General features: G+C 45.8%; 1 protein-coding gene across 2 annotated transcripts in view; it reads left to right on the forward strand.

Annotated features, from left to right (window-relative positions):
* Positions 1 to 27,741, forward strand: part of ABCC8 (ATP binding cassette subfamily C member 8) — a 1,425,084-nt gene that overhangs the window by 666,576 nt on the left and 730,767 nt on the right. For both annotated transcript variants that reach the window (XM_085648067.1, XM_085648068.1), the window contains one exon: positions 16,925 to 17,087. In XM_085648067.1, the coding sequence (XP_085504193.1) occupies positions 16,925 to 17,087 (163 nt within the window). The remainder of the gene's footprint in view (positions 1 to 16,924; positions 17,088 to 27,741) is intronic.

A 27,741-nucleotide genomic window follows, 5' to 3' on the forward strand; every position in this document is an offset into this window, starting at 1 on the left:
GTCATTAAAATCAGATTTCTTAATATTTAAATTTAAATATGTATTTAAAGGTTTGTAGTTGAGATTAGTGGGTTTTTAGATAATATATGAGTTACATTTCTATAAAAACAAGCATTTGCAATGCAATCGGTCTCGCATTTGGGACCTTATATATATTTAGCTATGCAGCACATTAGGCCGGGTGCTGAAAGATCTACTGTTCTTTAACATGGAGGGAAAGTAAGCACCAAACTGCGTGACATGCCAGGTATGGTAACACATGGAGAGAAATATTGCCTTTCAGCGGGAAATGGTATAGTCCAAAGGTCTGTTTTAAATATAAAATCATGGCTATCGGTTGTCATATCACTGAAAACACAAGATTTGAAAAAAATATTATTGTCTGCGGGTGCTTGTGGAAGACAATTTCTATGAACTGCAATCTAGAGAATGCTAAAGTGATTCTGGTATTTTACTGACCTCTGCTGGTCATTTTCTATCGATACAGTTAAATACAGGCAGTTGAACAGAAAAAAAAGTCCCTAAGCGGAAGCAGACAAGTCCTAGGGCTGAACCCCAGAACCCACAAAGTACATACACATATAAGTATATACTAAAGTATATACAAGAGGTCTCGAATGCTCAACCTAAAAAATATGTGTGAATATGGAGCATTGATTTTGTATGTAAAATTTTTAATTTTCATTACCTTGTATGGAATGTTTTATTTTGAAGTGGATATTGTGAATTTCCCCCTTTAGCGTACATCACCTATTTCAAATATGCTTAGATTGGGGTGGGAATAGTAAATGTCACCCTTTTAGTATCCAACACCTTTCTCCAATATGTTTAAATTCTAGTGGGAATAGTAAATACCACCCCTTTAGTTTCCAACTCCTTCACAAAATTGCTTTAGCCTGGAGTGGGATTAGTAAATATCACCCCTTTAGTGTTCAACACCTTACCCTAATATGGTAGACTGGAGTCAGAATAGTAAATGTCACCCCTTTGGTGTCCAACACCTTCCCCAAATTAGTTTAGATTGGAGTGTGAATAGTAAATGTCACCCCTTTAGTATCTAACACCTTCCTCATATATGGTTAGATTGGAGTGGGAATAGTAAATGTCGCCCCTTTAGTGTCCAATCCCTTCCTCCAATATGGATAGATTGGAGTGGAAATAGTTAATGTCAACCATTATGGGGTCGATTCCGATCCTGGAGAAATATTCCCCGTACGAATCGTATCCGGATTTTTTTACGTACGAATCGTACAAGTCCCGTACAAACTGGCAAGTACGATTCATATGTAAAAAACACCATACGAATCGCATTGGGAATATACCCCGACACGTCCTCGGGTCGGAAAAAGTGTCCGACACATCCCCGGACGTTTTTACGTACGACTCGGTACACCGACGTCCGAACACGCAAGTATGATCCGTCCCGTCCGTCCGAATCCACAACCGTATGGTAAAAACACCGTACAGAGCAAACCTCCACAGCAACCATGGAGACGTCCAAACATGTGCCCGCATACGCGCCGAACACCCCCCCATGTCTGCGCCGTACCCCCATCCCCCCGGCATGTCCGCGCCATACCCCCATCCCCCCGGCATGTCTGCGACGTCCCCCCAGCCCCCCCGTATGTCCGTGACGTCCCCCCAGCCCCCCTTATGTACGGTGCGGACCCCCACCCCCGTATGTACGGTGCGGACCCCCACCCCACCCCCGTATGTACGGTGCGGTCCCCACCCCCGTATGTACGATGCGGACCCCCACCCCACCCCTGTATGTACGGTGCGGACCCCCACCCCCGTGTGTATGGTGCAGACCCCCACCCCCCCCCCGTATGTACGGTGCAGACCCCCGCACCGTACCGTACATATGGGGGGTGGGGTGGGGGTCCGCACCGTACATATGGGGGTGGGGGTCCGCACCGTACATACGGGGGTGGGGTGGGGGTCTGCACCGTAGATACTGGGGGTGGGGGTCCGCACCGTACATACGGGGGTGGGGTGGGGGTCCGCACCGTACATTCGGGGGTTGGGGTGGGGGTCCGCACCGTACATACGGGGGTGGGGGTCTGCACTGTACATACGGGGGGTGGGGTGGGGGTCCACACCGTACATACGGGGGTGGGGTGGGGGTCCGCACTGTACATACGGGGGGTGGGGTGGGGGTCCGCACCGTACATACAGGGGTGGGGTGGGGGTCCGCACCGTACCTACGGGGGAGGGGGGCCGGACCGTACATACGCGGGGCTGGGGAAACGTCGCGGACATACGGGGGGCTGGGGGTACAGCGCGGACATACGGGGGGGCTGGGGGTACGGCGCGGACATACGGGGGGGCTGGGGGGACGTCGCGGACATACGAGGTGGCTGGGGGGGTGTCCGGCACGTACCGTGCCCCCTTTTCCTCACGCTTCGCGGCGTACTTAGCTTTACCGGCACTTTTAGTGTGCCGTAAAAATATAGCCGTCCGGAGTGCTGTCGGTACGAATCGTACTTGCTGGTACGTAAAAAGCTGCCTAACTCCGTCCGCATGTCGCGTACGTGCCGTCCCGGATCACATTTGTATGTGTTTTTGTGTCGGTCAGTGTTTTGTACGAATCGGACAGAAATGGTGTTTCCGTACGAATCGTACTTGCATGTTTGTATGGTGTTTTTACCGGGTACGAGTCGGACGGAGAAAACGCTCCGACCGACGGTTCGTACCCGGTTTCTCCAGGATCGGAATCGACCCCTTAGTGTCCAACACCTTCCCCAAATTGGTTTTGATCGGAGCGGGAATAGTAAGTGTCACCCTTTTAATGTCCAACACCCGCTCCCAATATGGTTTAGATTGGAGTGGGAATAGTAAATGTCACCCTTTTAGCATCTAACACCTTCCTCCAATATGGTTAATTTCAAGTGGGAATAGTAAATATCACCCTTTAGTTTCCAACCCATTCACAAAATTGCTTTACATTGGAGTGGCAATAGTAAATGTCACCGCTTTAGTACCCAACACCTTCCTCCAATATGGTTGGATTGGAGTGGGAAAAGAAAACTGCGCTCTTTTAGTGTTCAAATTGGTTTAGATTGTAGTAGGAATATTAAGTGTCGCACCTCTGGTGTCCAACACCTTCTCCCAATATGGCTACATTGGAGTGGGAATATTAAATGTCACCCCTTTCGTGTCCAATACTTTACCCCAATATGGTTAGAATGGAGTGAGAATAGTTCATTTCACCCATTTAGTGTCCAACACCTTTCCCAAATTGGTTTAGATTGGAGTGGGAAGGGTAAATATCACCCCTTTACCGTCTAACAATTTTATAAAGTGATTTATGTCGGAGTGTGGTAATTTAATTTTATAATTTTATTTAAAAAACTTTTATTTTAGTTTTATTTGTCTGTAGTAGAAAAATAAAATGGCGATTTAGGAGTGAGGTCTAGAAGTGAGTTATGGTGTTGTTCGTGGTTTTATTTTGGTATATGTATTGCATTACTGTTAGTGTTTTTCACTACTTTGTAGTTTTTCATATTCATACACTATTTTAGTAATGTATTACTATGTTATGTTTCATTGCATGATGTTAGTTATATTTTGAGGATTAACTATTGTGTATATGTATTTTTGGTAATGTAATGTATGTATTTTTGGGAATGTAATATGTTTTTTGGTTGTATTTTTCATTTACTTTATAGGTTTTTGTCCTATGGACGTTTGGAGTTTACGTTTTTTGTGGATTGTAATAAGCCAATGGTTTTTACTTTGGTTTTCTTTTTTTTATGTTTCCTGGAGCGCTTCTTTTTTTAAAAACACTTTTTGGGGATTTGTATAGGCTTGCGCAGAGCTCGCGGAGTTAACGAGAAACTCAGCTGAATTCCAATGAGTTCTGCGAGCAGGCGGAGTAGGTTCATTACACACCCCAATCGGCTGTGCAGGGGTTCCTTTATAAAAACTGCCAAGATCAGCTGGCAGGGGGATCTGTTTCAGAAGCAAACATTACTCCGTGGAAGCTTGAGAAATGTGGGATTGTTTTGCCTCAGTTTAGTGCCGCCACCGCAGAGTTCCTTTTGGTCAGGGTAAAATTTAATTGGCACTGTGAGTGTCATGGAGGGTAGCAGGAAATGCCATCAGCTGTAGTGCGACCTTGTACATTACTGTGAAGCCTCATCATTACCCTGGACTCCCATCATTGTATGTACAATAAAAAAATTTAAAACATAATCCTGGCCATGCTGGAAATTATGCCTTGCATCACCTTTCCCTAAAGCTCAGTAACAAGTGCCAGGCCATTGTGTGGACTGCAGCACCCCAAGGCCGCTGCCCTTACCTGGCTCCAGGGTGCAGAGCAGCTGCAGTACCATGCGGGAAATGCAGTTTCTCTTCTTCAGCATGATGCTGCTGCCCACGCCCAGGCTCTGTCTCTTCAGACATCTTCCCCAGCCTCTCCTGCCTCATTGTGGCAGGGGTAGTTTGGAGCCTACCAGGGCAATGGCCGCTCACCAACTGGCAGCCATTTCTCACTGCATCACAAGGTACCTTGGTAAAGGTGAGGCATCATCACCAGAGTGCAGGCCCACCCTCGAACTGCTGGCCCTGCCCCCGGGTAAGGAAGCAGAAGCTGCCTCCTGCTACCCCTGACATCGGCAGGGCACAGATAGCTACACAGAGAGAAAGCAACTTTACCAACAGTTCACATGGATACTGTGATAAGCAGCTAGCATGCAGAGAGCAATAAACTAGTAGCGAGTAGGGTGCATTAGAGGAAATCCCTTAGCAACGATGCTACATCCCATGACGAGTGTCACTCAGATCTTAGTTGTATCATGCCTGCTAGTGCCTACTTTTTATGAGCCGAAACAAAAATGGTTGTGATTAGTTTCTGTGTGGAAGCCAGAACCTACAATGTGGAGACACGCACTGCCGGGGAGTATATTGAGTTTAACTCAGCTGGCTGCACTAAACCGGAAGTGGGCCAAAGGGTGGCCAGTGTTGTGGGGAGTGAAGGCACCTGAGAAGACTGGTAACAGCGCTATTCATAAAAATCTTGATTTAATGCCGCAATAGCTGTAACTTGTCTTTGCAGTGCAAGGTAGTATCGGAGCAAGACCTCTGACATCCTGGTCAGGGTAGCTGCTCTCCCCTTGTGCAGCTCCATCCTTAAGGCACTGCCCCCAGCGCCTTCTGGTGACCCAGGTTGGTGTTCGAGGCCCTCCTCCACCCGTAGGCTCATGCCTACACCTCATCCCTGGTGGCCCAGTGGAAGAGCCTGCTCTTCTGATGGTCCGGTCTGTCAGACTTTTTCTGTTGCTGTTTTTTCTGTCTTTTCTCTGCATTTTACCTATTTCTCTGTTTGCCTCTGTTTTTTCATTTTTGCCTGCTTCCAGCTGCTGACCCGCTGCCCCACCCCCCACCCTGTTCCTGCTCCCGCCTCCTGCCTCCCAGCTGCTCTCCCTCCCCTGACCCCTACTTGATAGCGGCCCATCTGCGCCTGTCCGTGACCCAATTGTGACTGGTGCCAGGGACCATGGTCCCCGACCCCCTGCCACTATGACCTCTGCACTCTCCACGCACTCAACCCTGGATGCAACAACTGTCAGCTCTTGATGCTGAGCAACTCCCAAGGCCCGTTCTCCTGCCAACACTGCTGTCATAGTTTCACCCACATCTGGACCCAGACAGTCACCCCCAACCCACCGGACACCAGTGTACACAAACCTCTGGTGTGCGCTCCCTGCACAGATAGTCAGTAGAAGATTGGGACCACCTCAACATCACTCACTCGCCCGACGTCACCTACCTTACAGAGACCTCAACCAACGCCAGCTCCGCTCCCGACATTGAAACCTGAGGTAAGATCACCCAAACTGCCCCAGAGGAGGCCTAGCCATCGTTCACAAAATCTCCCTTAGACTGACAACCTCCAACTTGGATGATGCCTCGCCCCCATGTCACACATCCACTTCCAGATCCAGCCCAACCCCAGAATGACACTCTGTGAGACACTTGCCTACAGACTGCCCAGACCCCGCTCCCCGTTCAGCAACGCCATTGCAGGCTACATCACTCCCCACACTCCAAAGACTACATACTGCTCCAAGACCTGAACTTCCACCTAGACAACCTCAGCGACCCCAGCACCACCACCCTCCTAGAGAATCTCACCAAGGTTGGACTGAAGCAACTCGTCTCCACCTCCACCAACACAGCTGGACACACTCTCGACCCTATCGTCACTGGAGGAAAAAACATTTTCTTCAGATACACCACTCAACCTCTCTAGACGGACCACCACTGCTTCCATTTCGCCTTCTCAAAACCCACCGCACACAAGCTCACACAACACCTCCCATGCAGAAACTGGAGCAAAATCACAGAAGAACACCTCATCTTTGCCCCCAGCTTCAGTCCTCTCCCTACCACCACCGACACCAATACAGCAGCAAAGAACCTTTCACCAGTGGATCGCCATCAGTGCCAACACACTCTCCCCTCCAGAACTCCGCCAGATGACACAACGCGAAAGCCACCTGGTTCACCACGGACCTCCGAGAATCCAAACACTCATGCTGACATCTGGAGAAAGCATAGAGAAACAGAAAATCCCCAGAAGCACGCACTGCCAACAAGGCCACCACCACAGCACACCACCAACTCATCAAATCAACTAAGAGAAACTTCACCCAGGACAGATTCCTCTCCAACTTCCACAACTCCAAGGAACTCTTTGCCATCATACAAGAATTCACCAGACCCCATAGCGAAACTACCGATATTCCTCCCTACCAAGACCTCTGCAACAAACTCAGTACCTTCTTCCACCACAAGATCAGGATACTCTACGACAACTTCGACAACCAAGACTACAGCACCAAGCCTCCAGCCTCCACCAGTGACACCACCCAGCAGACGGTCCTCACCTGGACCCCTATCACCACAGAAGACACTGCAAAGACTATAAAAAGCATCCACTCTGGAGCACCCGCTGACCCCTGCCCACCACATATCTTCCATAGGGTCACCACCATTGCACCAGAACTACGACGGACAATCAACTGTGCCCTGGAAACAGCCAAGTTCCCCGATGACTGCAAACCCCTCCTCAAGAAGCGCTCCACAGACCCGACTGACCTTAAGAACTACAGGCCCATCTGTCTTCTACCCTTCACTGCCAAAGTCATCGGGAAAGTCGTCAACACCCAGCTAACACACTTCATAGAAACCAACATCCTTGACTCCTCTCAATCTGGATTCCGCAGCAACCACTGCACAGAGACTGCCCTCATAGCCGCCACTGACAACATCCACACCCTCCTCCATCAAGGCCACACTGCAGCCCTCATACTACTAGACCTCTTAGCAGCCTTCGACACTGTCTGCCACCGCACACTAGCTACCAGACTCCACAACTCGGTATCCAGGGAACTGCCTTAGACTGGATTCGATCTTTTCTCTTAGGCAGAACACAAAGAATAAGACTCCCGCCCTTCGTCTCCGAACCCACAGAGATCAGATGTGGAGAACCCCAAGAATCCTTCCTCAGCCCCACGTTCTTCAATGTCTACATGGCCCCCTCGCAACCATCGTCAGAAAACACAGACTCAACATAGTATCATACACCGACGACATCCGCTCATCCTCTCCCTCACCAAGGAACGCAACATCACCAGGCACAGTTTCAAAGAAAGAATGTAGGACGTCACATCCTGGATCAGTAGCAGCTGCCTGAAGCTCAATTCTGAGAAAACAGAAGTGCTCATCCTCGGGTCCACCCCCTCCGCATGGAACAACACCTGGTGGCCCCGCCCTCTGAATCCCATCCACCCCTATGAACCACTCTCGCAACCTCTGCATCATACTCATCTCTTCACTCACCATGAACTGCTAGATCAACGCCGTGTCCTCTACATGCTTCAACACCCTCGAAATACTTAGCAAGACCTTTAAATGGATCCCCCCGACTCACTCTTCAGCAGCAGACTGGCATACCGAAATGCACTCTATGCCGGAATCAACAAAACACTCTGTCTCAAACTCCTGACCGTCCAGAACGCTGTAGCCAGACTTGTCCTCAGCATCCCACGCCATGACTACATCACCCAGCACTCCTGCGACCTCCCTGGCTCCCCGTCGAACACAGAATAACATTCAAACTGCTCATGCACGCCTACAAAGCACTCCATAACACCAGACCCCAATACCTCAATGAAAGAATCTCCTTCCATGCCCCAAAGGGAAACCTCCGCTCTGCCAACCTAGCCGTAGCCATGGTCCACAGGGCCAAAACAGGTGGCAAGATCCTTTCTCCTACATAGCGGCCAAGACCTGGAACAAACTGCCCCTCAGCATCAGACGAAGAACAACACTGCACCTATTCAGAAAGGACCTCAAGACCTGGCTCGTCTGATGACCACGGAGCTGCCTGTACACCCCCCTCAGCGTCTTGAGACCCTCACAGGTGAGTAGTGCGCTCTATAAATCCCTGATTGATTGATTGATTGATTGATTGATTGATTGATTGATTGATTGATTGAGGTTTATTCCAAATAGGGGTGGGCGCTGGTAAGCTCGACTGTGGAGCGGAGTTTACCGCCCACTCCTAGTTTTGCCTGGTTTCTAGATACTTTGAATTGCTTCAAGGGATTTCTATTAGATTAGATTTAAGCATTGGAAGGATTTTTGGATATTATTTGCCTCAATTTTGGTGGATTACTATTTTTTATTACGTGGATACAGAGAAAGATCTGCAGCTACAGAACAGTAAGTGATATTTCTCTCTTTTCTTTTGAGTGGGAAATGTGACATTATATTGTTTATTTTCAAAAATATGTGGTTGTTATGTGGAATTGTTTGGTTTTATGTGTTTATCATTGTTTTATGTGATGGATTGCATTTGTTTTCAACTATCGTGGTTGGTGATGGTAACAATTTATAAAATAATTTAGATATAATTTATTTACATCATTCTTTATTACCATTAGGATTTTAGTAATTGTTTGACTGATTTAATAAAATGTTATATTTATTATCTTAAAAAGGTTCGGTTTGTTGGCTTAGAGTTTGTCATAGTTATTGATGACTTTCGTTGGTTACTATTTATTTTATAATATACATTTTGCTATGATTTCTAAGCAATCTACTCCTTTGTTATTTATGAAGAGTTTGACTTAAAATTGGAGCATTTTGTACATTCTTTTGGTTTGTCTGCTAAGTTTTGTAGCAATTTAGCTAACAGATTGCTCCATTTGTAGTTCTTTGTAGCCTTGTTCTTTTTGTAATGCTTCTATATATTTGTATAGTGTAGGTTGAGTTCTGACTAGTGTGGATTGGAAGGCGTTGTGCCATCCTTCTACTGCGTTGTTTGTTTTGGCTTCCTGTGCCAACGTGTTATAGACATTCCACCATGGTATTTGGAATTTGGATTTATGCCTGTGTCTGGAGCGATCCAGTCCATTAGGGGACTAAGTTTGTCTTCATTTTGTTGATAGAAAGGGCATTCTATTAGTAAATTTTACTGGTTGTCTACTTCTGTGACACAGACATAGGATAGTGTTCTTATTTTGTTAGTTTCAAAGGCAAACTGGATGTTTGTTGAATAGTCTACACTTAGTGCAGATTTTTGGATGTGTCCCCATAAACTTTTATTGAAGTGATAGTAACAGCCTTGTATGGCTGTGTGGGGGTACATTTTTAAAAGGGTTTGAACCATGGCTTGCTCAAGGTCTATGATGTTTTTTGTGGGTCAGTAGTAATGTGTTTTATGTTTTATATGGTTTAAGGGGTCATAGAAAGTGCTGCTTGGTTTATTTAGTAGCAGGGCATATATAAAGGGGATATTTGTATTTTTATATTGATCATGTTGGCGTACATATTGTCTGAGAGACTGCTTTGGGACACATTTCCAAGGGTCCATCCATCATCCTGGTTTGACACATTTCCAAGGGTCCGTCCATCATCCTGGTTTGACATTGGATAAGTATTATTAAGATGTCTGCTGTAGAGAATATTAGGATTCATTTCTCATTATTTAGGTTATCATGTGAAACGGAAGGTTCCTCATTATGTGTTACTGCTAAATGTTCAGGTATGTGTATGTCTTAGTATCTTCTAGGGGCAGGTGGGGTATCAATGATGACTTTTTTAGTTTGTGCAATTAAATGTTTTAAAGTAGGTATCAATGGTAGCTGCCCTGTTAAGTGTTCAGGGACTTTAGGTAGTATATCTTTAAGGATTTTACTTGTGGGTTCCTGGTAGCTAGTGCTTACCTCTCCTATATCCTGCAATATCTCTCTTACTTCTATTTCTGTCACATGTGGATAGTGGATATGCTCTCTTACTTGAATTACAGCATTATGTTTCATAGTTGCGCTCCCATAGCATGCATTAAATTAATATTTTAATATTTAGTATATTTCCAGTTTATATTTTCAGATCATGCAAATTCGGGCTGCAGGTGTAGCACATGTGATTTAGGGCATGATTACGATGGCCGAGGGACCACCACCACCGACAACCTGGCCATCATAACAGGGATCTCCGTCCTCCATATTACAATGGCTTTTGGAAGGATGTCGGTCGGAAACACCGACTACCACGGTCCCTACAGGCGGTCTTTATCTGACTGCCTGTTGGACCTCCCTGTAGTCCCAGAATGGTGGTGGTGCCTGTAAGGCACCTCCGTAATTATCTCTTTCTGCCAGTCGTTCTGCGGTGGTCAAACCGCAGGAAATAAGGAGGTGGAAACAGATTTGGGGACCCGTAGCAGGCCCCACAAACCCTCTGGGCCAGGGCTATAGGTGCCCGCTACATATGCCTACACCATGTGGTAGACACTGCATGGTGCCTGCAATATAGTGCAGGGATATGTGTGGGGTGTCTATCTTGTCGTGCGGTGGCTGCTGCAGAGCGCAGCACCCGCTGCAACACAAAACATGGGCAATGCGACTGCCACGGTGGAGGTCGCACCCTAATTTGCCGTATGGAACCGCCACCTTATAGGCGGGTGGTCCCAAATACGATTGGATGGCGCACGGACGAAAGTCCATCTGCCATCCTAATGACCACCTAAATTACTGCTTTCCTTTCTGTGAAGTGATAAATTTGGCAGCCTCTGTATTTGCATGTGAAAGTAGTGTAATGGTATAAATATAAATTATATTTTAACTTTTCAATGTTTGGTATTAACATGCAAACCAAATGCAATTACTTTTAGTTTTTTATACTTCCATGTATGTTCTGTTTAGATGTTTCACACGGTTTTCCAGCTTTTCCATTGGGGTGTTCTAATGTGGAGTAGATCCTTAGCTCAAGCCCTTCTTATGTACCATTCGTTAGGTTAACTGTCTATTGTATTTCTGTATTACATAAACGTTACGTCATTTAATTTCATTCATTTGCTTTGCATACCTCATTCATTACTATGCAGTAGATGTGAGTGATTCTAGAAGTATCTTACTGAATATATCTAATGAATTATAATATTCATTGGATAACTAGAATAAGGACTAGTTTAGCCCAGTTATGTCAAATCTCACCACTGAATGTGTGTGGCTTTTTTATATAAAACACTTTAAAATATTATGTTTGTGAGACAAGTGCCATGACTTACTTTGCTTTCTGACTGCAGATTCTACGCTTCTCTGTCATTTAATTTATACTTAGGACCTTATTACGAGTTTGGCGGTCCTCCTGCAGCACTAGCAGGAGGACCGTGAAGTCCGTCGTGAGACTGCCTGCTGGATTATGAGTTCAATCCAGGTGGGGTGGGCGGTGCTGAGACAGTCTCACGGCGATGGCTGTGTTAGCTCATAGGAGAGCCTTAACAGCAGCCTGCCGCTATGACAGCACCTGCAGCACATTCCTGCTCGCAGTGGCATCAAACATGTCATGCATTCCACACCAAGCAGGAACAACATGTGCTCCCCGCATGCATCTCCATTCCCAGAACCAGCAGAGTTGCTCACCGCCATGAAATGGGCTAGGGAAAAGTAGCTCAGAGGTGCTGCAGCGGCACCGCCTGCATATTCCTGCCCCTTACTGCTGCACCACCACTGCTGGATCCTGTATCCCAGGAGACACGGCAGTGCTGTGGCGGTCCAACCACCACACTCGTAATACTGCGGGCAGACCCGAAGTGGTTGGACCGCCACCCCAAGTACAGCAGTCATAGGACTGCCGAACTCATATCTAGGCCCTTAGTCTTTACTTTCTTTCCTTTGGAGGCAGACTCTATATTGGTCCACTTGCTAAACTATACTTAGTTCTGGCAGCGTGCTTTCTTTGGGGGTAGACTTTGAGTTGATCCTCTCACATTATTTGATTATGATTTATTATTCAAACATTGTGTTCTATTGGTTAACTAACCATTTTTTTGCCTACTGTAATGATCTTAATTTTGAATGAATCTATAGGTTTTAACTCAGAACTCTGCCTCACATAAGTTTATTTGATTGGTTTGTACTCAGTTTTATCAAGATAATCCTAATCCTACCCATCGACCTTCTTAAATATTTTAATTAGAGCGACAACACCCGCAACAGTTCCCCCTGCCTTGGCATGTGCCTGTTCATCCTGGACACTCAACCCTAACCGATGTATGGCCATTGCCTATTGTATTAATTTCTATTGCAAATCAGAACATTGTATTTTCAAAATAATACCCACTACACCCAGGAGGTAAGTTAATGAAATTGTAGCCATATTCATATTGTAATCATCTAGCATTTATTTTGCACTTAGCAACCAGACTGGCAATTCATAATACCATAAATGAAAACATACAATTTGTCAAAAGGCCTTTAGAGAGATGCACAGAAAGTATAGTGGTGTATGTCCCGCAATAAGTTGGCAGTGTTTAGGATGGGCATTCAATAAAGGGTAGGGTTGAAGAATGAATATACAGATTAGGCCATGACACTCTGAATGGCAGGAGGGGTATTTGCAGTTGTACAGCGATGCAGTGCAGACTGGTGTGTTCAATCTAATTGTGAATTTAAGGGTGTCTGGAACACTGACAAACAGGAACTACAGCTACCATCCAGATGGCTCTGGCTCTTCTCAATAATTTGATTGTTCATCCTCTACAAGTCTTACAAAGAATGCCACTTGTATAGTAGACGAGCCTCCATTTAACATAATTGACATGCCCCTGTATTGGGCCGCAGAATCATGGACATGCCCCTGCTTCTGTGGCCCAATAGAACAATATGCACAATGTGTATCCTAGCATTTTATGGCGATTGCTAGAATGCGGTAACTTAAGTAATCAAACAAGTTTGCATAAATTGTAATGCAATTGTGGAAAGGTTGTTAGACTAGCCCTAATCGGGAAATGCAGTGTTTTACACTTGTCAGCTTTAGGGTGGTCTTCACCCAAACTTTTTACCTTTTCCCCTCCTGTTTGGCTGAATTTTTTTGTTAGCCTTATGACTCTGCATACTTTATAGCTGCTAACCACTGCTAAATTCTTCATGCTCATTCCCTAAACCATGGTAAAATTGGCTTACACCTTATTGGCATATTAAATTACTTATGAGTCCCGAGTAAAGTGGTATTGCTTATACACAGGGTTGGTAAATTGAATGCTATTAGTGGGTCTCCAGCACTTATTTTGCCACCCACTTAAGTAGTCCTTTAAAACCTGTCCCAGGCCTACCATTGTAGCCTCTATGTAGTTTTAAATTGCCAATTCGACTTAGCAAAGCATAAAACTCATTTTTTATTACATATGTTACCCCTATGGTAGGACGTAAACGGCCCATAGGGCAGGGTGCATTGTATTTAAAATGTTGGACAGGTACTTTTAAGTTTTACATGTTCTGGTAGTGAAAAAGTGACACATTTGTTTTTACTATTGTTAGACCTACATCTCCCATAGGATAACATTGGGTTACCTTGTTACAGTTATTAAGTGATAATGTTTGTTTGAGAGCAGGTAAACAACATCTTGTTTGGTGTCTAAGGAATTGTAATTTAAATTCGTCCTTAATGGTAAAGTCAAATTTTAGGTCACAGTTCTGAAAATTACACTTTTACAAAAAGGGATGGATGGAATGCTTGAATTAACCTCAACCTCTAGTAATTACTTAGAGCCGTATACCAGTCCATTATTATTTTTCACACCATGCCACGTCAGTTTGGACCCAGCTATATGCAAATCATTATTGACCCTGCCCCAATGGAAACAGTCCAGTCCGAACGACCAAGTCACGGTGCCACTGGAATTAAGATATACCTACCTGATCAGCCCTGTTCAAGGTAAAACCACTCCTAGCTTGCTTGTATTCCAGTTCAGGGAGTACCTGGCTTTTCAGTTTGGAATGGACTGTTCCAATTAGGAACAGGGTTAAGACTGATTTGCATATGTTTGGGTCCAAATTGAGGTAGCATGATGGACAAAAAACAATGTATTGGGATGTGGCGCAAGCTATTGCCAGTGACTGAGATTAATTCATGCACTCAATTGATCACCTTGTTATTGTTAATTTTTAACAGTTGGTATTTTCTTTTCCTAACCATTTGGTATTGGCAAGATGGGCCATCCTGGCACGATGAGGGGGAGGAGCTGTGTACACCCCCACTTGCATTCAAAGACACTGCCTCAGCTCACTCACAAAGAACTTTGCACTAGCCTTTTGTGACTCCATATATCCTGGGACCAGGGCACGGAGGCAGGGAATTCCAGACACTTCTGCGGGGAGAAGCTCCAGAAGATTCAACCACTTCAATACTGGCACCAGGTATAAAACTAGGACCCTCAAACCTACTCTTCACTTCACTTCTGGACCTGTGGAGGACACTCAGAGGACTGCCTGCTGTGTACTTCAGAGGCCTGACCAGCTGCACCAAGAGGGCTGCCCCTGCTGCCTGAAGCCTGCCTTGTATCCTCAGAAGACTGCCCTGATGATTGAGATCTGCTTCTCTACTTGTACTCAAGCCTTCTAGCATGACTCCAAGGGCTAGTTGGCTGGCCTGCTGATCAGAGCCTCAGAAGAGAAAAGGCTCCAACCATCTTGAACCCACACCTGGACACAGCCTGAGTGAGGCCTGGCCCACCAAGTGGTGTCCCTCCAGTTCTGGACCACCCTTGAAAGTGCTGCTAAAAGTTCACAGATAGCCAAAATCCAAAAGTTGGACCTTGGAAGATTTTCTGCCAGTAAGTGCTTTGAGAACCGAGAGGAGACCTGGACCTACTTGTTTGCCAACCTGTCCAAGGTGCATTGAAAGTCTTCCTGACTTCGTGATAGCTCCCTCTACATTCTTCTCAACAGCAGCAAATCCTGTTCAGTGGCTCCTGTCCAGAAGAGTATCAGGCCTTTGGAGCCCTCATCTGCTACAGCCTACAGCTTCATCCCAGTGAATATTTTCGACTTCCATAAAAAAGACTATGGCACATATTTACAAGCCCTGTATGCCCCCAGATTGTCACTTTTTTGCCATTCTGGTGGTGCACAGGGCTTAGCCATATCTAAAAGGCCACGCAAAGCCACCATGCATGGCTTTACATGGCCTTGTAGATATGGGGTAAAGCGAGGCACAGCAAGTCGCTGCCTTGCCTTACTCTGCGTGAAAGAGGCATTCCATTGGTGTTGCTGTGGGTGTTACCACTCAACTGATGCAATTTGACGCTGCCCAAAATGTACAACTTCAGGTAAAGCTGAGGTAGTGCCAAAACCTTGTGCCTCCCTGGAGCAGGCGTAACGAGGACAAATATTTACATTTCTCCAATTTTTTTTTCTTTTTCCAGATGTGCTGCATTCTTCACACATAGAAAGAGGAAAACGCCACTTGCGATTGTTTTTGTGCAGTGAACTGCTTGTTCCTGCATAAAAACAATCGTACCAACAACACAGACACCCTTGCATCATGGTGTAAGTTTCCCTATGTTGGTGCATGGCTGCGAAAGGTTGCATCTTGTAAGTACTGTGCATTCCTGTCCTTTCAAATTGGTGTAGGCTGCACAGCAAAATGATTTGGAACGCTGCCTGTACCAATTCCTTGTAAATATGCCCCTAAGTCCGAACATAGAAATCTTCACCATAACTTTGTCCAGAGGCTCCCAGACAAGGATGCCTCCTCCTTGGACACCGCCGGCTGATTGCCCTACTGACTTTAACCTTCTCGGCCATTTTTCTTCAACATTTTTTTTGAGTCCGAAGGTAAGCCGAAACAGGGCCCAATCCACATCCTGTATGCGAACCACACTTTACCGTTGTCAAACATATCTTTTGCTGGCTGCCTAGATGTCTGTGGTTGGTGCTTTGATCTTTTAGGCTCTATTTTTCTCTTTAAACTTTAAAAAGTTCATAACTACGGTTCTACTGATTGGATTTGTGTCATTTTAATGTCAAAACATTTATTAACATTTTCTAAACTAGAGTAGTATTTTTCATTTGTTGTGTTTCACTTTATTACTGTTTGAGTGCTGAATAAATACTTTACACATTGCCTCTAAGTTAAGCCTGACTGCTTCGGTGCCAAGCTACCAGAGGGTTAAGCACAGGTTAATTTATTGACTTTTTGTGGTTTACTCTGACAAGGATTATGGCTGTTGCTTGAAGGGGGTTTCACCCCCTCAACCAACAACCCAATGTTTCACACCGTGCATTACCTCATTGGCGCTAATGCAAATCTGTTGTGCACTTGCTTTAAAACAAGTGTACAATCTCGTTCTTATTTGCACTTTCGATGGTAAGGCCCCTCACTTGCACTCACTCAAATGTCTGTCATCCTTTTGCCATCACTGAATACCAGATACTATAACTTGCAGGACATGTCCCTAAGAATTATGTAAAGGTGTGTCGATATTGAAACTCTTGATACGGTTTATTTTTTCTTTTTCAAGTAAATGTACCCTTATAAATAACGCCACGGGTGCAGTTTCTTAAACCCGGCTGCGGACGAGTTGTTTTATGTGCAGAAGTTAATGCACGCTCGTTTCTATACCCTGCAGGAGTACTCAAATGAACGGCTGAAAAAGACAAATGAAATACTTCGGGGCATAAAACTGCTCAAATTATATGCATGGGAACACATTTTTCACAGTAGTGTGGAAGAAACACGGCACAAGGAAATGACTAGCCTCAAGGCCTTTGCCCTCTATACTTCAATTTCAAGTAAGCACTTTTATGTTCATTTTCTGAATATTAATGTCCCACTGTATTTTTTATTGATGTATTTTTTTTGTGTACTGATGTTTTATTTAGTTTTTATTTAGCCATTTTTGTTAGCCATATGCAGTAGGACAGATTCCTTCATCGGCCTGTATGTGTTTTAAAAATGCAGTAAAATGGAAAGGCACGAGTGATATGAGCTTCCCATTCCTGAGTGCTTATCAGAACGTTTCCTTATATCATACCATGGAATTGAGTGTGCCTTTTTTTGCCGTTATATATCCCTATAAAAAAGACAAGAGGACTTTTATGCACCCTTGAGCTGTCTTCTTCCTGACTTCTTCCTGCGTCTGCCAAGAGTGATCCCTGCTCTGCTTCATGGCGCTCATGACAATAGCTGTAGTGATGCGAGGGGGTAATACTGCCAGGGCGGAAGCCAGTGGTGACTCCTTAAGGGAGTGCTGCGGGGTGAGGGAGGGGCAGGGTGCGGGGTAGTAAACTCCGGCATACGGCCAAATGGAGTTAAGTAAAAAAATAAAACAAATTACATTGGCACGCTGCATCACCATTTGGCGTTGCAGCATGCGCGTAATGTAATTCGTTTTATTTATTTATTTATTTCCGTTTTGCCGTATGCCCGAGTTTACTACCCCCCACCCATGCCCCTCTCCCGCCCCCGCCCCACTGCCCTGCAGCACTTCCTGAGGAGCCACCACTGGAAAGGCCGATACTTCAGCATTTGATTTTTACCTGGTGTGGTATTAACCCCCCGCCCCCAAAGAGAGTACTAATGATCGGAATGGGGAATACCAGACATGTTGACTAGGCCTGGGCTAAAATTTCATTCCGTTCGCGGAAATTGCGATAATTTGACATTTTCGCGTTCCGCAGAGAGCGCGAAAATGTCAAAATTTCCGCTTTCCGCAGCTTGGCGATAATTTGTTTCTTGCTCGCGCTGTAAAATACATTCTCGCGCGCGCGCGATCGCCTTACCTGAATCCCTGCGTTCGCCGACAAGTTTTCTTGACCCGGTCACGTTCTCCATGAGATGTTGTATTGTTTTTAGCCATTTGCGCTGTATCGCGACAGTTCGCGCCCGCAGTGACGTCATCATGCGTCGCGCGATCACGTCTTTCTTCTCGCGATCATGCACCGCGAGACAACTCAAAACAAGATGGCCGCGCCCGCGAGCAACCAGATGGGTAAGTTGGCGACCCGCAACCATGCAGAAAATCTCGCGAACATGCGGGAAAAAAACTTCCGCATCTTCGCGATATTTCAGCTTGTTTGCGATAATTTTAAACATTTTCACGATAATTTGCGAAAGTGGATTTCGCAAATTCCGCCCACCCCTAATGTTGACTGATACAGCGTTCAATCCTCAAAATATTGTGTTATTGACCACACACATTTGCGATCAAGTTGTAATCTCTGTTCGGACACTTTACATAAATTTGGATCTTGTATCCAAAGTGGAATTAGTGTAGCTCTTCAAATAAGGATCTGTGAAGAGATGCTCACCTCCTTCACAATGCACAATAAATATCTAAACAATTGTGACACCTTCTTGAAAAAACATGAAGAATGCCCCTTCAGCCTTTCCTTCCCTTGATGATGCGCAATGATTCTTTGGGCTTCCTTCCCAAGGTAATCCTGCCATACATCTTTTCTCAAAGATCGCATGGGCACCCAGACCCCTACTATCCCAGAAGTACCCAGTTCATCTTAAAACAAGAGAATGGTTGAGGGACCCTAAAATAGCCTACAACAACTACATTGTCAGAGAAGCCAATATCTGTGCCAAAAGCCTTAAAGAAAGGCTCGGGCTATACACGTGATCTTAGGCATTTGAAAGCATATTCAGCAATAACTGGTAGGGCTGTGGAAGCCACACACCCACCTGCCATGACAGTGCTATCAGGAAATGTCCACTTTCCCACTGCAACATAAAAGTGGTGAAAAATCATTGATGGTTGGGCTGCCGTGATATGGTGTTAGACTCATGATTGTTTTTTTTTCTCAGAGAGGAATCACGAAGTGAGGGAATGTTTCTGGAAAATAAGAAATTATCGTCCCTGATGCACAGAAAGGTTTCTCTCTGTGCATCAAAGGCATATCCGCTGTTTATTGCCCAGGACCTGCAGGAAAAATGAAAAAAATATGGGTATGTCTGCTTTAAATCATACAGGCCTTCTGACGTTCACCAGCCAGTAGACCTGTGGCAGCAGGACCTCTGGCTAAATAAATCCAAGAGTGCTCATCGGAGACTCAATGATCGGAAATCAGGCAGTCCCCACCTCTAAGTGAGGCAGGTAACTCAGGGGTTTGGAAGAGCAGAACAGCCTCTTTACAGCAGTTGTCACACTCTCTCAAATGCCAAATTATCTCCTCAGTCATGACAAAGAGTTTGACATTTACCAGCACATCTCAAGTCATTTTCCCTCCAGCAAAATGATTGAAACAGAGGACACAGAGCAACTACCAAACTGAAGAAAACCACTCGGTGCTACCTTTGTACAGACACACTAAATTCAAGCTCTGTGGCATCACATAGAAACCTTCCACAGTACACACTCCATCCTCAGATTGGCCCATAGCAGGAAAGATTGTCATTCAGCCTTGCACACGGGTTGCCTAGTAAGGGCCTGCCAGCAACATTTGCACTGGTCTCTCCCCTGAGGCGGAAGCCGGGGGTTTTATATAGCTGTTTGCAATTTATGGCTTGTTTTTAAACATTGATTGTATATTTTGCTGCTAACTTTTTAAATTACCTATTGCTGCTACTTACTTGCACGCCTTCTTGCCCTCAATCCTCGCGTGTCCTGATACATCCTCGCGCTGTGGAGGAAGGGTCCGGCCATCTTGGCTGAGGGAGGGGTAGCCCTGCAGCTGCTCCACGCCTCCCGCCCTCCCAGAGTACTTAACTGGCCAAGTAGCGCAGCGCGCTGACTTGCACTGGTCTCTCCCCTGAGGCGGAAGCCGGGGGTTTTATATAGCTGTTTGCAATTTATGCCTTGTTTTTAAACATTGATTGTATATTTTGCTGCTAACCTTTTAAATTACCTATTGCTGCTACTTACTTGCACGCCTTCTTGCCCTCAATCCTCGCGTGTCCTGATACATCCTCGCGCAGTGGAGGAAGGGTCCGGCCATCTTGGGTGAGGGAGGGGTAGCAGCTGCTCCACGCCTCACGCCCTCCTTATACGGATATAAGGGAATGAACATCCGTCCGCGCAGCGGGCGAGCGCAGCGGGCACGCCGGCGGCGGGCAAAAGGCGCGCCAAAGGCAAGCCCGTCTGCGCCCGTCCGCGCCTGGCCCGGGCCAAGGGCCACGACCCCTGATCCATCTCCCCCACAACTCAAGCAAACCTATGCACGTTCGACTCTGATGAGGCTTCAACCCACCCACTCCCCCCAATGCATCAAACACGACTTTTTACAGCTAACTAAGGCTGCCAACCTGACCTGTCCACACTGCAGCACCATGATTCGGATTAATAACACTAAGGTGCTTTTTAATGTGCAAAATGATGTCAACGAAGTGGTCATTCTTATGGCCCTCATTAATGCACGCTCTTTGGGCAAACATAGCCAAGAAATTGCAGACCTTATTACCGACAATAACTTAGATGTATTGTACATCACGGAAACCTGGACAGATGACTCCTCGGGTCCCGACCTTGCGGTGGCAGTTCTCCCTGGTTTCAAAGCCTATCGACAGGATAGGGTTGGTAAAAAGGGAGGGGGCTTAGCTATCATAATTAGAGAACGGTTCGAAGTTCGTACAGCACCTGTCCCGGCTACTGCTTGTGAAGCCATGCACTTCAATATAAAGTTCACAGCCCTTTTTAACTTCAAGGGAGTGCTTCTTTATCGTCCCCCTGGGACTAAAGCAGACTTCCTTACCAACCTTAGCGTAATCACCGAATTTATAGCCACCGAAGAGTCAGCTACAATGATGGGTGATGTGAACTTTCATTTAGAACAATTGAATGACAGGGACACCGCTGCCCTCATCTCAGACCTAGAAATAATGGGTCTTAGACAACTGGTCACCGCCCCCACTCACAAAGCAGGACATACGCTGGATGGCATTTTTTCCAACGTAGAGGGCCTGCATATATTAAATATTTTGCCCATGCTCTGGACAGATCATTCGGCCATACTCAGCGGTCTGATAATTAAGGAACCACTGAGGAAAAAGGCTATGCCTACTAAGCCGTACCCCTTCAAAGTATGGAAGAGCTTAGACCTGAATAAATTTAAAACTCTACTGGATAAAACCTGCCCTATCTTATCTGATGATCCCACTACCGCTACCAATCAATTTCATGACTGGCTCGGAAAGGCCTCAAATCGCCTGGTACCCACCAAGTGTTATTCTAGGAATAGAAGCACACCTACTGCTCCATGGTTCACTGATGAACTAAGAGCACAAAGACAAATAAGCAGGAACAAAGAAAGGCATTGGCGCAGAAGTTATTACGCCAAAAGCAAGACCATATATAAAGAATCATTGGCCACCTATAAATCCTTGATTGTTGCAACCAAAAAGATATATTTCTCGGAGCAAATTGAAACAGCTAAAAACTCCAGTAGACAACTGTTTACCATAACTAAAACACTGACTGGTAATGAGCCAGATCTAAATCCCCCCCCGTCTCAATTATTCTGTGACGCGTTATCTGAATTTTTCTATTCAAAGGTTAATGACATCTACCAAGCTTTCTCCTCTAAAAATAACATCAGTAAAGTCTCCTCTGCCCACACCGTCTCCAGTAATTCCTTTACCAGCTTTAGGACTCTCTCTACTGACCAAATAACAACTATCATGAAATCTATTAAATCGGGTTCGGCCATGGACCCCTGCCCCTCTTCAGTATTCTCCATGGCTATGGACACTACTGTCCCTGTCATCACCCATGTCTGTAACACCATACTGACCTCCGGGAGCTACCCTGATTGTCTCAAAAATACGCTGATTAAACCCTTGCTAAAGAAACCCAGCCTTGACAAGGAAGAGATTAAGAACTACAGGCCCATAGCTAGTCTCCCTTTCCTAGCTAAAGTGGCAGAAAAAGCGATGAACCAGCAGCTTTCAGAACATTTAGAGACATATCAGCTCCTAGATGATACACAGTATGGCTTCCGCAAATACCACAGCACTGAAACTGCCCTCCTTAAGGCAGCCGATGATATTAGAACCATTCGTGATCAGGGCATGACAGCGTTGCTTGTACTGCTTGATCTCTCGGCAGCCTTCGACACGGTCGACCATAAGATTTTGGTGGACCGTGTCGGGAAGATGGGTATTGACCACAGGGCAAGAGATCTACTCTCCTCCTTCCTGGCCGACAGAACTCAGGTGGTCACTCTGGGGCCATATCAATCCGCCAAGCTGTCGCTCCCGTGTGGGGTTCCTCAAGGCTCGTCCCTGAGTCCAACGCTATTTAATATATATGTGTCGGACCTTGCAGGTTTAATCAAGGCATCTGGGATGAGCCTAACCTCATACGCAGACGACACGCAACTGGTGCCGGCTATTAAAGGTGAAGGGACGGAAGTGGCAGAGCGCTTCCAAAATGCCTTGAGCTTGATAGGAGAGTGGATGGCAGGTAACTGCTTAAAGCTTAATTCCGATAAAACGGAGGTGGTCATCTTTGGATCCCTCTCTCCGACTTGGCCCGCTCCTTGGTGGCCCCCAGCTTTCGGCATACCACCCAGCCCAACTTCCAAGGTTAGGAATCTGGGAGTTATCTTTGATGATCATCTTAATTTTATGGCACATGCTAACAAAATAGCAGCCACAGCCCACTACAAATTGAATATGATAAGAAAAAATACCCCATTCCTCCCTGATGCAGCTGTCAAAACTCTGGTTAGTTCTCTGGTCCTTTCATCCTTGGATTACTGTAACGCGCTTTTCCTAAATAGCCAAACCAGAGTTACAAAAAAACTACAAACTATACAGAATGCGGCAGCCCGTCTCCTGTCTAAAACACCCAAGTTTGTACCCATCTCTGACACCATCAGGACACTCCTCTGGTTAACGATTAAAAACAGGATCAAGTTCAAATCTCTTTGCATAATCTATAAGGTTCTACATGATCAAGGTCCACGCCCTCTCAAGGACCAGCTCAAACTTTATAGACCGACCAGACAACTTAGATCCTCGACTCTTAATCAACTAGTTGTTCCTCGCTCTAAAACAGTTTCCTGGGGTGATCGCCGCTTTGCGGTAGCAGCCCCCAAGATCTGGAATATGCTTCCACAACAAATTAGATCCAGCAAATCACTACTCCAGTTTCGCAAGAGCCTGAAAACCTGGTTGTTTAACCAATAAATCCCTCCGGTCTCTCCATTGTTGGGGAGAGTCAGCTGGCCAGTCTAGCGCCGAGACGCCCACGGGTATTCGTTCGCGCTCTATAAATGCCAAAAATAAATAAATAAATACAATCAACCACAACATGCGCTCAGAGCAGTTTATAGACATGGACAGCAGGGACAGCCACAGCTTTCTTGTGGTTCTGGCAGGGCCTCTCTCACCGGACCAAAATAGAAGATTCAGAAGCTCCCCTCTCTCATTACTGGACCATTCCTCAAGATTCTTCACTCTCACCACTGCTCCTCAACTTTGAGATAATACCACTGTCAGAGATAATTGATAACACTAATTACAGTTCCAGATGACAGGCAGTAGAAATGCACTGAAGCAAGGAAACAAAAACGATGGATTTAGGCAAGCTTTACATGCCTAAATGACGAACATGACGAACACCACTACAGCCGTTAACTCCATAGACTTTTCTGCAGCACTCATTAATGCACGTTCCTTGGTAAAGCACCGGCAGGAAGTATCCGACCTCATCTTGGATAACAACTTAGACTGTCTCTTTATAACAGAGACATGGACGGATGAGGCGTCCGACCCAGACATGGCAGTCGCGGCACCCCCAGCCTGTAAAGCCTACTGTCTAGATAGAGTAGGGAAGCGTGGAGGGGGGCTAGCCATCATAGCCCGCGATCACGTAAGTGTGAGAATGTCACATATCCCTTCCACCTCTTGTGAAGCCCTCCAATTTGATCTTAAGCTTACTCCGTCGTTTCACTTCAAAGGTATGCTCTTATATCGACCCCCAGGCGCCCGTACTGGCTTCCTCGCCAACCTAGGCTCGATACTCGAAGCATTGGCGATGGAAGACTCATTTACAGTTATGGGTGATATGAATTTCCATCTTGAGAAGTCTTCCGATAACGACACCCGTACCTTGAAATCAGATATGGATACCTTGAGTCTAAATAAGGTAAAAATAATAGATACCTTGCCCATGCCTTGGACTGATCACTATGCCATCTTAATGAGAATCTCAGTCAAGGCGAACAGGACTAGAAGAGACCCCGCATTGAGACCAGAACCTTTTAAGGTCTGGAAAGATATCGATCAGACGGAGTTAACTGCTCCTCTGGATAGGACCCGGCCTTGTCTGTCCACTGACCCCAACACTGCCACATGTCAATTTCAGGAGTGGCTGGGCACTGCCACAGACACCTTAGCCCCGACTAAACAGCCTTCGAGAAATAGAACAGCGCCCTCGGCCCCGTGGTTCACAGAGGAACTGCGCAAACAGAAACAACTCTGCAGAAATAGGGAAAGGCATTGGCGCAGATCCTACAGCTCAGAAAGCAAAGCTAGCTACAAGGAAGCACTAGGGCTGTATAAAGCCCTCATTGTCGAAACTAAGAAAAAGTTCTTTACAGAACAGATCGATAACGCCAAAAACTCCAGTAAAAAACTGTATGAGATCACCAAGATCTTAGCGGGAAACACTCCGGACCTAGTTCCGCCACCATCCCAATCATTCTTCGATTCATTGGCCAATTTCTTTTTTACCAAGGTGAATGACATATATCAAGCATTCACCGTTAAAACGGTAATCCACTCGCCCATGTCTGACAGCATGACTCAGGATACTGAACTGCTTCAGTTCACAGACCTCGCAGAGACACAAATTAAGGACATTATTGCTACCATTAAATCTGGATCTGCATTAGATCCCTGTCCTCTCAAGGTCATCCGTCCGGTGATGGATTGTTTGGCTCCTGATATCACCTCAGTCTGTAATGCAATGTTCAGAACTGGGATATACCCGGATTCACTGAAGAACACACTGGTTAAGCCTCTTCTGAAGAAAGCCAATCTGGACAAGGAGCAATTAAAAAACTACCGCCCCATAGCTAGCCTACCTTTCTTAGCCAAGGTAGTTGAGAAAGCTATGAATATACAACTTTCGGAGTTTGTAGAGAAGCACCAATCACTGGACAACACCCAATTCGGCTTTCGTAAGTACCATGGTACGGAGACTGCCCTAATCAAAGCGACTGAGGATATACGAGTGATCCGGGACCAGTGAGGAACAGCGGTACTGGTATTACTCGATTTATCCGCAGCCTTCGACACGGTCGACCACAAGATCTTGGTGGACCGTGTCGGAAAGATGGGCATTCGCCACCTGGCAAAGAACTTGCTTTCCTCCTTTTTGGCTGGGAGAACGCAGGTGGTCACATTGGGGCATTTTCAATCTGTCACTGCCGTGTGGGGTACCCCAAGGCTCATCCCTAAGTCCAACACTATTTAATATCTATGTGTCGGACCTGGCATCTGTCATCAAGGCCCATGGGATGAGCCTTACCTCCTACGCAGATGACACGCAGCTTGTGTTGCCCATTAATGGTGATGGAGAGAGGGTAGCAGAAAACTTTCAAGGGGGCATGCGGGCGATTGGAGAGTGGATGGCCTCCAATTGCCTAAAACTAAATTCCGAAAAAACGGAGGTGGTCATTTTCGGACATCTCTCACCCAGTTGGTCTACTACTTGGTGGCCGCCCACGTATGGGACCCCCCTAAACCGGTCCCTACTGTCAGAAATCTGGGAGTGACTTTTGACGAGAACCTGAATTTTATGGCCCACGCAAACAAAACAGCAGCCACTGCCCACCATAAACTAAGGCTGATTAAGAAAATTATGCCATTCTTGCCAGCTGCAGCAGGAAAGACACTGGTAAGTTCCCTGGTGCTGTCCTCCCTCGACTACTGCAATGGCTTATTTATCAATGCCCAGGCCAGAGTGACTAATAAACTGCAGACAATCCAGAATGCTGCAGCCCGTCTCCTGTCTGGAACCCCGAAGTTCATGCCAATCTCGGAGGCCATAAAAGATCTTCACTGGCTCAAGATCCGGAATAGGATTAAATTTAAAACCCTTTGTATAGTATACAAAGCACTGCATAATCACGGCCCGCATTTCCTGAAAGCCCATCTTAGGCTCCACTCATCCACAAGATCGCTTCGATCTAACAACCTCAATCTTCTGTTGGTACCGCAAACCAAAACAGTCACTTGGGGCGATAGGCGCTTCCTGGTGGCCGCTCCCAGACTGTGGAATTCCTTGCCAGTAGCCATCAGAGAAAGCTCGTCCCTGATGCAATTTCGCAGAAAAATAAAGACCTGGCTGTTTGGTCAATAACAGCTGCCGAGTTAGCCTCTGTGGGAACTTTACGCACTGTTTCTAGCGCCGAGACGCCTACGGGCATTTGTTCGCGCTCTATAAATTGTAAAAATAAATAAATGCCTTATTGGATCCAAGAATTACATTTTGGTCTGGTTCGATGGCAGTGTGGGACCGTGTGTTTTCTTCTCCCAAGATCTCGCCTAGCACATATTTCTTACTTATAATTGATAAGGACATTTAAAAGAAATATGTAATGGTGCTTATTAGTTGTCCCAGAATTTAGTTCAAAGATAATCCCAGGAAAATATTATTTAGATGAAATAGTATGTGCTTTGCTAATAACTCAGCAATATGAACACCTTCTCTCCCCTTAAACAGCAATAAAAACAATTATTCACAGTGTCTTTTATCATAAATGTCACTAACTCTATATGTGAATCAGTGGATATTTATAAATCTTTCAGCCATAACCGCATTCACTCGCTGGTCACTGTTAGGCACAGTGCTGCATGTGGAAAATATTTGTATTTCTATACTTTATTGGGACATTGCAATTATTTCAACCATAGCATAGGCCCTTATTACGATGGAGGTCGGTCGTATCGCCGACCGCCATCGTTTCGGGAGGGTGACTGTCCAACAATGTGTTGGCCGTCCCAACTGCCCGATTAGGATAGGGCCGCTGTTCAGGCAGTTGTAAAATGCTTTTTTCTACTACAACTTTTAAAATTAAAAGTAAAGCGTGGGTGCCGCGATTATAGCAAAAGTAAAGAAATAGATTTTTTTTCTATTTGTTTACTTTTGCAGCAATCGCGGCACCAGCCCTTTACCTTTAACCATGAGTAAAGCGCCGGTGCCGCGATTGCTGCAAAAGCAAAGAAATTGAAAAAAACATCTATTTCTTTACTTTTGCTATAATCGCGGCACCGGCACTTTACTTAAAAGTAAAGTGCGGGTGCCGCAATGATAGCAAAAGTAAAGAAATAGAGTTTTTTTTCTATTTGTTTGCTTTTGCAGCAATCACGACACCGGCGCTTTACTCATGGTTAAAGGTAAAGCGTCAGTGCAGCGATTACTGCAAAAGCGCGGCACCGGCGATTTAAAGCCAAAGGGCAGCTGTGCACGTCGCGTTTGCTTGTGCGCGTAAC

This window comes from Triturus cristatus, chromosome 3_2, assembly GCF_964204655.1.
Source record: "Triturus cristatus chromosome 3_2, aTriCri1.1, whole genome shotgun sequence".
In the NCBI taxonomy this organism is placed as follows: domain Eukaryota; kingdom Metazoa; phylum Chordata; class Amphibia; order Caudata; family Salamandridae; genus Triturus; species Triturus cristatus.